We start from the raw sequence: 15,580 nt of genomic DNA on the forward strand, positions 1-15,580 counted from the left end.
TTCAAAGAATGTTAGTAAAGGACTTGCAATACTATCCATACAAGTTGCAGATCATCCAGGAACTGCAACCGAACGATGCAGTTGTGCGAGCACAATTCTGTAATGTAATGCTTCAGAAGATAAATGATAACAAAGAGTTTGTTCACGAACTGTGGATGTCAGACGAAGCGCATATCTACCTCAGTGGATTTGTTAACAAGCAAAATTTCAGATACTGGGCACAAGATATTCCTACGCAGCTACACCAGCGTCCGTTGCACAGCCAGAAAGTGACCGTGTGGTGTGCTATGTCATCTTACGGTGTTATAGGCCCTTATTTTTTTGAGGATGACAATGGTCTTGCGATTACAGTGACGTCGGCTCATTACATAGCCATGCTTGAAACCTTTGTTGTGGAACAACAAAAGAGATTTCCACCAATTCTTAACACAGCCTGGTTTCAACAAGACGGAGCAACGTCACATACTGCATGAATATCGATGGCAGCTGTACACCGATTGTTTGGACTTGTCATTTCACAAAATGGTGACATTAGATGGCCTCCCAGATCACCTGATCTCTCAGCTTGCAATTACTTTTTGTTGGGTCGCCTTAAAAACAAAGCGTTCCACAGTAGACCTGCTACAACAGAAGAACTGAAGGCAAAGATCCGAGAAGCAATTGCGGAAATTCCAGTTGAGATGTTATGTCAAACCATGAACAATTTAACGAAGAGTTAAACCATGAGTGTTTATGTAGAAGAGGTCACCTGCAAGATGTCATCGTTAAAAAATAAACTAAAATGTATGTATCCTAAAATGGCAACATTTGTACAATTACATGAAATAAAATTCATTTTCTATTTTTCATTAACGTTATTTAATTTTTTTTAAATTTCCAATTTCTTTGAATCACCCTGAATTTTAGTTACTATTATTACTAATTTTTTCTTTCATCATGAATTTTTTCATTTCATTTCATTTATAATCTTATTTATTATAGTTATTTTTATCTTATACATTTTTCCATAATTTAGTTTAAATTATTTAATCAATTTCTTTAAAACTACATTACGGGATCTATGTGCAATCCTGTTGGGTGTATTTATTAATGCTAATGAATTTCAAGTAATATATTTTTGTTTAAAAATGGATTAACTATGAAAAAAAAAGAAATCTGCATGTAGAACATAAAAAATGCCTTCCTTAGATAACAGCATAAAGAAAAACAAAAAATAAATGGTCAAAAGTACAAAAGATAAAAAAATGTATTTCTATGAAATACCTAATAATAAAAAATGTAAAGAATGAGATAAATTAGTACAATATATATAAATGAAAAATACAGCAAATTATACAAAATGATAATCTGTCATATATTTCTACAAACTTAATATAGTGCATTTATATACATTGTTTTTTTCTGACATGGAAAGAGGGGAATTATAAAAATATATTACCACAATCCCAAAGAACTTCCTGTGACACCACTGGGATAGATTGTTATGTTGGATATAAATACCAGATTGTCAAACATTTACTTGAATTATGATTTATGAATGTATCAATAGTGGAAATGTCAATAAGGTAAACCCGATTCTAACAGTTGATACACCATCAACAAATAAATATTTTGAGGAAGAAAAGGTTCAATAATCCAAAAAATAGGTTCAGTTATTTTATAATCAGATCTTGAATACGTTTTTTATATACTTTCCTCTACCCTGACACATATGATGATCACACGATAAAGAAACAAACTATTTAACAAAATTAATCCTGTTTTTGTAAGGCTTCCATTAATAAGTTTTCACTTTGATTGACAACAAATTTGTTAAAACATACATGACAGTTGAAAAAGGTCTTTTTTAAAATAGATATAAAAAAGACTCTACAACCAGAGCTAGTTGTTTTACAGACTGCCAAAATTTAATGAATATTTCTTCATGCAACACCAGCAATAGGGATTCTTTTTTAAATGAACAAACTAATTGAAACAAAAACAAACACACAACTTATCACACCATTTTTCTAAAGAAATGACTTTCAAAACAACATTTGACATACAAAGCAATTATTAAATAATAGTAATAAAGTATATTTTCTTAAATTACTAATAATATAAATAAAAAGACACTTCACTAGCCAAAAACACTCACAGTATAGAGAATAGTACAACTATTAAAAAATATCAATGCACAAAGCACAGTTAGGAACATCTGACCTTCCCATCTATTCTATTCAGTAAAAATAATACACAAGCAGTAAAGTTTGAGATATTACCTGATCTTTTATACAAACATAAACAAATCTATAACACAAAAATATATTTACTAGAAGGAGAAATCTTTAATAGAGCATGCAGTTTAAGCAAATGTTTAATTAATTATTTACAATGTATACATAATAAAATAATAAAGATATTCTTTAATTAGAATATCTAAACAACAAATTTTCACCAGAAAAATAAAGAAAATATTTTCATAATAAAAACTACACTTCTTTCACAGAATTTATCTGAAAAAATGTATATCCTAAGTAATTATTACACCATAAAATTTGGATGGTTAGCAAGTAGATAGTTTAAGAGTGGAAGAAGGTAATATCAGTAATAAACAAGTAAACAATGTAACATTTTTGGTACAGTTTATCAATCTACTTATTGACATGAAAAATAAGACTTATTTCACTTTATATCACAATTTTTTTTTTTCAGTGCTCCTAGAATATTATCACTAAAAAGTAATATAATATTTCAGTATCATTGAAAAATTAATTTTTAATAATAGGAGCAGTTAACCACCACACCCACTCTATGAATCATGAGACCTTGCCAATGGGGAGGGAGCTTGAGTGCTCAGCGATACAAAATAGCTGGATCGAAGATGCAACCATATCAGAGTGGTATCTGTTGAGAGACTAAGAATGATTCCTAAAAGAGGGCAGCAGCTCTTTCAGTAGCTATTAAGGGCGAAGGTCAAGATTAACTTAAACAGCCATATCAACATCATTCAAGATTCTGAGTACTGCACAGCTGAAAGTAATGGAAAACTACAGCTATTTTTTTTTCCAAGAAAATCTAGCCCACTGCATTTTCACATAACAAAGATGGAGGCAACTTTCTTGGTAAAATATTCTGAAGGTAAACTAGTCCCTCGTTCGGATCTCCAGGTGTGGACTGCTAAGGAAGGGGTCACCAGAAAATTAGAAAAATAACATTTTACAAGTCGGAGCATATAATGTTAGCCTAAAAAAGGTTGGTAGGTTAGAAGATTTAAAGAGAGAAATGGATAGGTTAAATGTAGACGAAGTAGGAGTTAGCGAGGTTCGGTGGGAAGAGGAAAACTTTTGTTCAGGTGATTTTAGAATAATTAACTCGGCATCAAATAAAGGGCAGGCAGGAGTAGGTTTTGTAATGAGCAAGAAGAGAGTAGAGTATTTCAAAAAGCATAGTAATAGAATTATTGTAATCAAGATAAAATCAAAACCTAAACCGACAATGATTGTTAATGTCTATATGCCAGTAAGTGCCTATGATGATGATGATGATGTAGAGGCTGTACACAATGAAATTGATGAAGCAGTTAAACACATAAAAGGTGACAAAAATTTAGTAATAGTTGTTAATTGGAATACAAAATCAGAAAAGGCAAGGAAGGAAATATTGTGGGTTAATATGGACTGAACAAAAGAAATGAAAGAGGAGATCGACTTATTGAGTTTTGCACAAAGTATAATTTAGTAACAGCCAACACCCAGTTTAAAAATCATAATAGAAGAATATGCACATGGATTTTTCCATGTGGGCGATTCTACAAGGTATCAAATGGATTATATCATGGTTGAGCAAATTTGTAAAAATCAACTCGTCAACTGCAAAGCATATCCAGGAGCAGACATTGATAGCAACCATAATTTAGTAATAATGAAATGTAGACTGGGGTTTAAAACTGGAGAGTGGAAGAAGTGTTAGGAGAAGACCAATTTGGTTTCAGGAAAAGTATAGAGACAAGGGAGTAATTTCAGCATTCACATTAATAGTAGAAGGAAGAATAAAGAAAAACCCAACATACATGGCATTTATAGGCTTAAGAAAGATCATTTGATAACATAGACTGAAATAAAATGCTCAGCATTTTCTAAAATTTAGGGTTCTAGTAAAGAGATAGAAGAACAATTGCTAACATTTAGAGGAACCAAACAGCAACAGTAATAATTGAAGAACATACGAAAGAAGCCGTGATAAAAAAGGGAGTCTGACAAGGATGGACCTATCCCTGTTACTTTTAATAATTTACAAAGAACTAGCAGTTTATGATGCTAAAGAACAATTTATACCCAGAATAACAGTACAAGGTGAAAAGATAAAGATGCTATGATTTGCTGATGATATACTAATTCTAGCTGAGAATAAAAAAGATTTAGAAGAAACAATGAACGGCATGAATGAAATCCTACACAAGAACTATCGCATGAAAATAAATAAAAACAAAACAAAAGTAATGAAACGTAGTAGAAATAATGCAGATGGACCACTAAATATAAAAATAGTACGAGTAAAGATTATAAAGGTAGAAGAATTTTGTTATTTGGGAAGCAGAATTACTAAAGATGTTCGAAGCAGGAGCGATATAAAATTCCAAATAGCACAGGTGAAACGAGCCTTCTGTCAGAAATATAATTTGTTAACATCAAAAATTAATTTAGATATCAGGAAAACATTCTGAAAATTTATGTTTGGAGTGTAGCTTTATATGGAAGTAAAACTTGGACGATTGGGAGAACCTGAGAAGAAAAGATTAGAAGCTTTGAAATGTGGTGCTATAGGAGAATGTTAAAAATCAGATGGATGAAGTGACAAATGAAGAGTTGCAGCAAACTGATAAAGAAAGAAGCACTTAAAAAAATATAGTTAAAAGAAGAAAAACTTATAAGCCACACATTAACGCATCCTGGAATAGTCGCTTTAATATTGGAGGGACAGGTAGAAGAAAAAATTGTGCAGGCAAGCAACATTTGGAATATGTAAAACAAATTGTTAAGAGATCTTAAGATGTAGTGGGTATACTGAAATGAAACAACTGACACTAGATAGGGAATCTCGGAGAGCTGCTTTAAACCAGTCAAACGACTGAAGACTTATTCTAAAATTTAATATTTTAAATTACAGAGTTTAATACACCCATTCATCACCAAGTATTGCACAGTGATGGAAGAGTGAAATACTTTTTCTGCATCTTGATGTTCATGATGCAATAAAAATATTTTTGTTGTCGCCGATTGATTTATGGAAATTATCGGTTTACACAAAAATATAATTTAATGTTAAACCATAACATGAGTATATTACACTTCTTTATCAGTTTTAATATCAAATGATATTAATTGTAAGCCAAAAATAAAATTCTTAGGTTAAGTTTAGACTGGTGGGAACCACTATACTAAATATGATTATGACCTTTGAATTTTATCTTATAGTTCATATCCAATTTTCCTGGGTATTATTTATGGGGCTTTTTCAGGTGCAGTGAAATCATTGTAGTATAAAAAATGACTACAGCACAACAATAAATGTTTATATTATTTACTGTTATATTTACAATGATAATAAATATATTAAATGTATCCATACTAGTATATATAATGTTATAAAATTATAGCAGATTCTTTTTAACATCTTTTAGTAACATTTGTCTGAAAATGATAGATTTCTTATAATACCATTATTTTTAGTAAAACCTTAAATAGTAATCAATTTAAAACATAAATCAGCAAATTATTTATCAAAAATTGATTCGCTTTCATTTGAATTGATTTTTAACAGCCTAGGTCAAATAAAAAAGCATTACTTTAGCATGATAGGTATTACCATTACTTTACAAAATTTCAAAACCGAATTTTATTTTATTTATGTAAAACAGTTAATACAATCTTTTAAATTTTAGTCTGTTTATTGTTATGTATAATATACTTTTCCATAACTTTTTATTGAGTCAATGTAATTTTCACAAAAACTTTGAAAATTGAAAAATAATCTTCCTTAAAAATTATAAATTTCAAAACTGTATTAAAACAATTTTTGCAATTTAAGAAAGAAAAATTTAATGTATCAGTTGTTCTATAAAATATTAAATTTACACATATTTAAAACTTCTCACAAAATTATTTTTAAAAAATATTTAAATTTTCATTTAATGAAAAGTGACATCACATATAAACAATGAACTGTCACTTTATGAGCAGTGGTTGGAGAGTGTCATACCAATCTAGTGCAAAGTCCTTTAAAATTCATTAAAAAAACTAAGTCAGATTGATCTAAAAATAATTATTATAAAAGTAAATATACATAATAAACTTAAAAAAACCCATTTTTAAATGTTATTGATCCCAAGTTTGCATTTCTTGTGATTACAAGATCACAAGAAGCTACTGAAACCAAATATTAAAAATTATTATCCTAGATTTTTTACTATATCAATAATATTAATTTTTTTTATTTTAAACAGTATCACCTACTACAGAGAATATTCACTAATAAATCCAAATAGCATCACTTTAGGTTATTTTAAGATATTTAACTCACCTAGATATACCTTAACTCGCACCCTTTCATTTATAAAATGATTCTGGTCCCTGATATGTACCAGATATAGTACCATCTTATTATTTGGATGTTTACTGTCTTATTTACTACCAATTTTTTTTTTTTAAGTAAGACTGACTGCTAAGGTTTTAATTAGCTAATAAAAAAATTTCAAAAGCATTCAGAGTAATCTATACCCAGCATTCTTAAATTTCAACTACCTACAGAAACCAGTTAATAAAAATTGGCTTTGACATTTTGTTTATTTTACACCCTCTAATTTCCAGGATGGTATTTCCTAAATGTTCTAGGTGTTGCATGACCAACAAATTGTTCAGCTGCAGGTTACTATCTTTCCCAGATCACTGCCATAATATATATATATATATATTTATATATATATATAAATTGTTTTGGGAAGGCTGCACGCAGAGGCAGAAGGATGTTTAAAATGCAAGGAAATTTATAGTAGTATTATAGAGAAATAAAACTTGTTAAAAAAAGAAACAAACTTTCCATTGAGAATGATAACTTACCTCACTCAATAAGAGTGGATTTTTGGATGGAGTACTTATAGTAACTCTTTTTAATTCAATTTAATTATATTTAACAAATTCAATTAATTAAACTGTTCTGCTAAGTCATTTCAAAGCCCCTTTAGCTAAATGCAACATACATAGCAATAGAACTAACAAATAAAAGATCTTTTAATAAAAAAAAGAGAAATATTTTTATTATTCCTAAAAAATTAAAGGCACAGCTAGAAAGAAAAAACATGCACTTCAAGAACAACATAAGAACAGATCGCATTTCTGCAATAAAATGAAAATCAATACAAGATCTAGTTAATGACAGCAAGTAAACACTCATATCATAGTGACTTTTCGGCCAAAATTAATCGAAAGCTATACAAACAAATCAAATGTATTATTTTTGGACAAGAGACAACATGGAAGTCATTTAAATCAAGTTTTTATATACATCATATATTTAAAACAATACAATTATATAAATTAATCTATTTAAATATGTCTCATCTCTAAAAATGTACAATCAAAACAAGATATCAAGTACTTAGGAGAGAGATACATTTAGTATTTCTCTGCTATCAGTGAGTTGAGCCTTGTTTTAGTAATTTCAATTAAAATATATCAAGCCTACCTTTTCTCAACTTTATAGAACTTATGTAAACTATAATTGTATAACGACAGATCAACCAAATTAAACTAATATGAACATTTACAAAACCTCATCACTATGATTATAAAAAAATAAAATAATAAAAAAAGAATAACTAAATACGTTAAAATCAAGTCAAATTAATTATCAACAAAAAGTAAAGCAAAGATATTCGCAAAATACACTATAACACTAAAATAATAGACATAAATCGACACTACCATACACTACTCAAATATAGAATTGTTTCTAAAACTACAGTAAGAAAATTTATTTACATGAAAATTATGAAATACACAATTCCTAAACAAAATTTTACACATAAATTTAAAAAAACAAGTAATTTATTAAATTACCAGTTTTACTGATTTTTGTCATACAAACAAAAATATCAATATACTTAAATCCTAGAACCAATAATTAATGGGGAGAAAAAAAATATATATATATATATTAATGTACCTTAAGCAGCAATATTAAAAATCATATTTTTCTTTAATCTTTGTTTTCCATTTTTAACATTAAAATATACTTTTTAATTTTGACAAAGAATGCATTATTTGAATTAGAAAATCATGCTTATTTTATATACAATTTCTATTGAGTTCTTTCTATTTTATTTTTTTGTAACAAATTATAAAATACAAAAATTATAAATACTAATTCTTTATAAATATTAGAAAACTTTTTCAATTTATTTGCAACTGCTGCCTCATAAAATGCTAAGTTATTTGTTTAATCTTATAACTTTCTTTCTTTATTTTGTTTAGTATAGCAGTCTAAAGGTAAAGTTTTTATAATTGCCTTACTTAATTTAATATTTTTTCTGTCAGTTTGATTTTAAGATATTGACTAAGCACATAAAAATTAAGTTTTTATAGTTGTAATCAGATTTAAAATTTATTATTAAGACTAAGTGAATTAATAATAAATATTTACAAAATAATGATCAATAAATACAGTATTATAATGAAATAAGCATTATTATACATATAATAGTATCATTTCTGAACAAAGTTTTTAACATAAAACGTAATTATTATTTTGGCAATAACTTTTAAAGTATTTAAGGAGCTTGAATAATAGTTTCAAAAGGCTTCATATAACAAATTAATATGATATATATTATATATATTTATGATTCATATTTATGCTATAAAACTATTAGGAATTTTATTTAAGTCCAGGAAAAGATGTTAGCAAGAACAAAATATTAAAAAGATTTGGTAATAAAATTTATTTTAAGTTTAAATTTAAATAGATAATTTTTTGAACTGTTTGATGTATAATTTATAAATATATATATATATATATATAGTTACCTGGAATGACATGTAATAATTTTTAAAAAGTAATAATTATTTCAATTTTACCTGCTACTTGAAAAAATCTAACAACGCCTGGTTCTACAGTTAAACATACTGATATTTCTTTAAAATTATTATTAAATATGACATATTCGTCATTAATCTGAATATTTTTACATAGTAATTTGAAATCATACAAGAATCAAATAACAATTTTTTTTTACTCTTTTAAACGATGTATGCTTTTATAAGAACACACAAATTAATTTTTACGTTTACGTATATAAGAATTCTTAATTTTTTTAAAAATCACAAAAATTTGGGTCTAATATATTTATACAATGACAAAGTACTTCACACATCACTAGAAAAACTCAAATATAAATTAAAATGCAGGTCAATGTAAATGTGATCAGTATGGAAAAAAAGGAATATAATTTTTTTTTAAATAACTTCTTCAATAACTTTATTTAAAAAAATTACAGAATAATTATTAGCTGACTAATACGTAAAGAATTAAATTTAGAAATATATTAAATAAATAATGCAGCTAATGGATTAATATTTTTTTACAATGTAAGATGAGTTTTCTATCATTTAATTCTTAACAAATAGTAAAAAATATTATTGTTTTTTATAAACATATGAATATTCTGCAATTATTTAACTAAAGTTACTCATAAAAGAAATAGCTGCATAAATTATTAACGCTTGAACTAAAATTTATTCAGTGAAGTAACTAAAACTTTGTAATATTTAAACATTGAAACCTGCTTTTTTTTAAAACAATTTTTACAAAAAAAGAACTATACATTTCAATGTATCAGTATTAAATAAAATAGAAAAGAGCTATTACCAATCACCATATCAACAAGCAATAATAACAGATCATCAAGTTTACTTACATGCATTGACAGGGGACTGATAGCGTAATCTATAAGCAGGCTCCTTAGCAGCTGAAGGAGTCCTAGAAGCATTTCTTGGATCTAAATGCTGTTGTTTCCAAGCTCGAATCTTTTCCCTCTCTCGAACATTTTGCAAAAATACCTTGCCTATACCAGAAGCTATTTTGCTAAGCTCTTGTTCCTCTTTCTGCCAAACAAAACATTAATTAATTTTTATATTAAAAAATAATAATACAGGACTATCAATCAGTCTATAAATGAGAAAGCTACTCAGCTTTTTCCACACATAACATCTACTACATGCTACAAAGAACAATTATTTCATCAAAAAGTTTTACATCACTTCTAAGAAGAATAGTTTTAAGAAACTACGACCAAATACTTAAGTTAAAATATTAGTGAAACAGTACCTGTTGGGTAAAGTTAACAAAAAACACACAGCTCGTATTTGCCAAAAGAAATCGGACTTTAATTATGTAGAACAACTGAACTTATGTTAAATCATAACCTTAAATTAAATGAAATTAGGAAATAAACATAACTTAATTTCACATAAGAAATATCAACTGAAATCAGCATATCAGTAATAATAATATTAAAATGAGATTTACAATTATATACTTGGAAAAACAAAACATCAATAAACATAGTATGACTGGAAAACTATTGCATTACTGACAAATGCTGTAATATTGAAAAATTAGCAATGAAAAAATGTCATTAACTTATAAAAATAAATTACAGTAAATCTTAATTATTGGCACTGGCCTTTCCTGATTTATGAACAACAAACTTGGCATTAAATAATTCAAACATGTAATTCTAGTTTAATGTAGAAAAAAGGCCACAATAATATTCTAGTACAAAAAAAGTTAATTACAATAATCAAATTGAAATAAATAAACATATAAATAGAGTTCACTTAGTAGTAAGCTTTCTTGAAAATATAAAATTACAAAGAAGTCCTAAAACATAACTGCACATCAGGAGTAACTTGCTTTAGGTTAATTTTAGAGCAGTATTATGAATACAGTTCATGAGTAGAAAAGGATTAATCTCGGCGATTAACAAGTTACAAGATTAAATTATAGAGTTAATTATCATGACAACAAATTGCAATAATAAAGCACGTAAAATAGGTTGCAGCTGAACAATGACACAACCTTATATAAGTCACCTGTTGTAACTGTACTTAAGTGAGTAAATGGTTTTTTAAACTAAACTTGAAAGGCATAAGGTATGATGAACTGAATGTTCCACAAATTTTAATGATAAAATAACTGTTTAACGTAATAAATAATGAAAATTGAACTTGCCTGTAGCACACAAATATTAGCAAGAGACGAACTCGTGAATGAAGGTAAATGAATACATACAGTATCCTGGGTGTAGCCTGCAGTGGTGTATCAGGAATGCAGGGGTGAGACGTGGTTTAGAGGTTGAGCAGGACGTGGCGTCTCAAATATGTAGCAACGAGTTTGGAGAAATTCTGCATCGATGAAATTGTAATCAGCAGCTCGAGAAGATTCGGCGTCTATAGAATTGGCAGTTTGTAGTGATTGAAACACTTTCCACAGAGATGTAATATAGAATTTGAAGAATAACTTAACGAAGAAACGAGGCAAAACAAAACATGGAGATCGGTGAAATTACGAAACACTGCCGAGTAGAGCTAGAGAATATTTTGACAGAGAAATACCGCAACGTTTATGTGGGTATGAATGCGATGAAAATATTATCACAAAGTTTGAGAGAGAATGGCCATAGGCGACTGTACAGGATGAATGTTGGATCTACTCTGCCGAAAAAATGGTGTGAGTGAAAGGAGGGGGAAACCACACCTAGGCAGACCTAAGAGAGTGTGTGTTGGCAACAAGAGTAGTGTCTTAGTGTTAGTATGAGAACGATTAGAGAAAACGTGTGGAATTCGAGAACGAAGACAACAAAAATAATTTACAAGCAAGCAGACCACTAAAGAATTACGTAAGGCTGATAAAATAAATTCTGAATATGTAAGTTGAAGAAATGACATCAGGGCAGACAAAGAGAAATAGACTTCTAGGAACTATGACAATATTGAAATTGGTTGAGAATAAAAAACACTTAAGATTAATATATACATTAAGACCAAACAGCAGTAAATAATGCGAGATATAAAATATGTTGACACCAATATGATGATGTAATCAGCAAGTCAAACTGGAGACTGAGAGAAATTGATATCGAAAACAAACCCAAACAACCTATTTTAAAATACACGTATGATAAGCCTTACAAAAAATGCGAAATAAATTACCAAGCCTGTAAACTACAAGAATCGACCATAACCTTGAATTCATTGGAATAAAATAACTTTACGCGTTGGCGTAAACAGTTCCCTTGACTGTCTGTGAAAACTTGAAATAAAATTAATTCAGCCTACCTTATCAATATTTTTTTCACATCAAAATACTTTGACCTTTACTATTCATTCAGTATACAAAAAAATTAATTTTGTACAATGACTAATAAAGAGCAGTAATTAAATCATGAATTGGTTATGCAAACGTATTAATAAAATTATTAGATACAAAAAATTCCCAACAATTTAGTTTAGTAGTTTTTCTGATAAAAATATTTTAATTTTCATTTCAATTGTAGATGTTTTATTTGGAACTCAACTATTAAGTGCAATATAAAGCAATTTTATTATTCTTTTACATGACTTTTATGACCTAAGTTACCTTGAATTTTTCTTCTGTTGATTCTTTTTTTTGTGTACCATCAACGGTATCCTCTTCATCTGAATCCGGTACACCTTTGTAAGTGTCAGACCACCTTCGGCGTCTTTCTGTTAAAAAAAAATTTACATTAAAAAATGGAAATGTAAAACGGAATAAGTAATAATGTAAAGCATTACAATCCTCAGTATTTCTCAAAATCAGAAAAATGTTTAACAGTTATGGTCTAATTTTAAAACTATACCTGAGACAGGTGAGATGTTATGTTTATAGCCTTACTTTATGATATGGAAACTCAGTTACCAATAAATATTATATGATAAATTATGATACAAATGCTACTGATAAATGACTTGACATATGGGTATTTTAGTAAATTTTGAATACAGATAAATAAAAAGTTTCTTTAAACAGTACAGCAAAGAACTGTTGAACTATAATGAGCAGTTCAAGTCACGCAATTGTGAATTTGAAACTATAACTCTCAGCACCAGCACAGATATAGAAAAATTATTTTATTATCATGTCATTGGAGTCAATGTCTCTTTTTTAAGTGGCTTGAGTTCCTTTAGTTAGACAGTTGACTGTACTTATTTTGTCTATTGTTTGTTATGTAGACATGTAAAATGACCCTCACATAACAAAAAAAAGTCTTTACTTTAGGACGTTACTTACAAACAAACTCTTACATACAGATGCAAAAAACTATTTCAGAATATCCTTTCCAAGACTTGTTATAAATAAATTAAGTATAAAACATTTCTTAGATAATTTTTGTAAAAATGATGGAACAGGAGAAAAACGTATGCTCTGGTCATCCTTCAGTACAAAGTTAAAAACAGTTAGTATTATTGATTCCATAAAAAAACAACTGCTTCGGAAGATCAACGCATAAACTACCTTCTCGGTGTCAGAATTTCTAACAGTTTAAAGAACATGACGTAACATTTAATCATGACCTTATAAAATCACAAAGTCAGTGTTGTTAAAGAACATTATCAAAATAAACAAAATTAATTGCTGCAAGAACACACAATATTCTTTAAAAGTATGCATACAATATTATATAATGTTTATTTCAGTAACCAAGCAAGGTTCCTCTAAGTGGCTAAATTTACTCAGAGAATAGCTGAATTTGAAACAATGTAAACCCATGCATCCATGTATGTTTCAAGATAAAATAAAAACCTGCAAATAGTAATTCTAATATAGATTTAAATTATCTATTGAAACCCAATGATTTTCTTGATTAAAGGTGATCCTTCATGTTATGAAAAAATTAATATTTGGTGAGCCACTTCACAGAATTGAGTTTTTTAAGCAATAAATAAGCATTTTAATTAAATTTATTGTCTTTTTTTTTTTTTTTTTTTTTTTTTTGCCCTACAGCTTGAAGTCAGGTACTTACAAGATGGTACTCACAGCAACCAGAACCATGATTTTTTTTCAAGAATTTTTTATGAGTTATTTCAAAAGGATACAGTCCCAACAACTCTTGATCACCTTTTTTTTTCTCTAGGAACTTTAATAAAATATGATAATAATAATCATGATCCTCATATCACTTAAGATAAATAAAAAATGATACTAAAAAAAAATTAAGGATATGCATTATTAAAAACGTGAGAGCTTACGCAAAAGGTAAAGGTAACAATTTTTAATATTTATTATAAAGACTCTGCTTTAAAATTAATCTGTTTTAAAATTTAAAAGCAAAATCTTTAAAATTAAATACAATATATAGTATTTAATTTTTCTTAACGATTTATATTTAATTGATCTATATAGGTTTTACATCCTTTGGACCATCTAGTACTTAAATTAAAAGTTTGTTTATCCAAGACATGTTACATCTACAATTGGTTTTACAGGGTAAAATAGAAGACAAAGTAGATGATCAGGTAGATGACATATATTTCAGATGAAAACGTTTAAATAAGCATACAGTAAAATGTTCACAAAACAGAATCTCTTAAAAATGAAACCTCCTCAAAACGAACAGTTTTCCTAAGTCCCAATTTATTTTAATAAAAATTAATTTCTTCAAGATAGAAAGCTCTGTAATATGGAAAAAAGAAACACAGATTTTACTTTAAATTTCAATGTTAAATTTATTTCATAAGACAGAAAGGAAATAAAAAACGGAATAGCCTATAATAAAAGAAAGTGATTAAAAAACAGATTGTACACAAACCAAGATTTGTAAAATAATAAATGACTAATTGTTGTTTAGAACAAGATATGCCATCACATTTATGGCTCCAACTTACAGTACATAAGCCTCTCTTTTTTTCGTCTTTAGCCTCCAGTAACTACCGTTTAGATAAGACTTCAGAGGATGAATGAGGATGATATGTATGAGTGTAAATGAAGTGTAGTCTTGTACATTCTCAGCTCGACCATGCCTGAGATGTGTGGTTAATTGAAACCCAACCACCAAAGAACACTGGTATCCACGATCTAGTATTCAAGTTCGTGTAAAAATAGGACTTGAAAGCTGGCACTCTCGACTTCCAAATCAGCTGATTTGGGAAGACGCGTTCACCACTAGACCAACCCAGTGGGTACAGTACATAAGCCTATGGTCAGCGATAAAGTACGGTAGCAGGCGACATCTTATGTAAATAATAAATGTGCTGTGTTTTGTCAAAAAATTTAATAGTTTCTTAGAATTTTTTTATACACATCAAATGAGAATAATGTTATAGTCAGTGCCGTGAACACCCTGATTGGAAGCAGTAATAGTTTTCATTTTGCTATGAGTGTTTATTGTTCTAGTTTCACATTTTGATTGTTCAATATCCATTTAGAGTTTAAATACAGTACTTGATTATTTTTTAAAATTACAGAAAATTATTTTATAATCAGTGAGTGTGTCAGTTCACGTATGTTTTAGGCTGTGTATTTC

The 15,580-nt window shown here is 28.2% G+C and overlaps 1 protein-coding gene across 15 annotated transcripts in view; it reads right to left on the bottom strand.

Annotated features, from left to right (window-relative positions):
- The window catches only part of Unc-115a (actin binding LIM protein Uncoordinated 115a), a 430,063-nt gene that overhangs the window by 61,189 nt on the left and 353,294 nt on the right, over nucleotides 1-15,580 (bottom strand). For all 15 annotated transcript variants that reach the window (XR_012755285.1, XR_012755284.1, XM_075357657.1 and 12 more), the window contains 2 exons: nucleotides 12,676-12,782; nucleotides 9,953-10,139 (listed from right to left, as the gene is read on the bottom strand). Coding sequence is in view for 13 of the 15 variants with exons in the window: in XM_075357657.1 (XP_075213772.1) it covers nucleotides 9,953-10,139; nucleotides 12,676-12,782 (294 nt within the window). In the remaining 2 variants the exon portion in view is untranslated. The remainder of the gene's footprint in view (nucleotides 1-9,952; nucleotides 10,140-12,675; nucleotides 12,783-15,580) is intronic.

The sequence above is a fragment of the Lycorma delicatula genome, chromosome 1 (genome assembly GCF_047948215.1).
Source record: "Lycorma delicatula isolate Av1 chromosome 1, ASM4794821v1, whole genome shotgun sequence".
In the NCBI taxonomy this organism is placed as follows: Eukaryota; Metazoa; Arthropoda; class Insecta; order Hemiptera; family Fulgoridae; genus Lycorma; species Lycorma delicatula.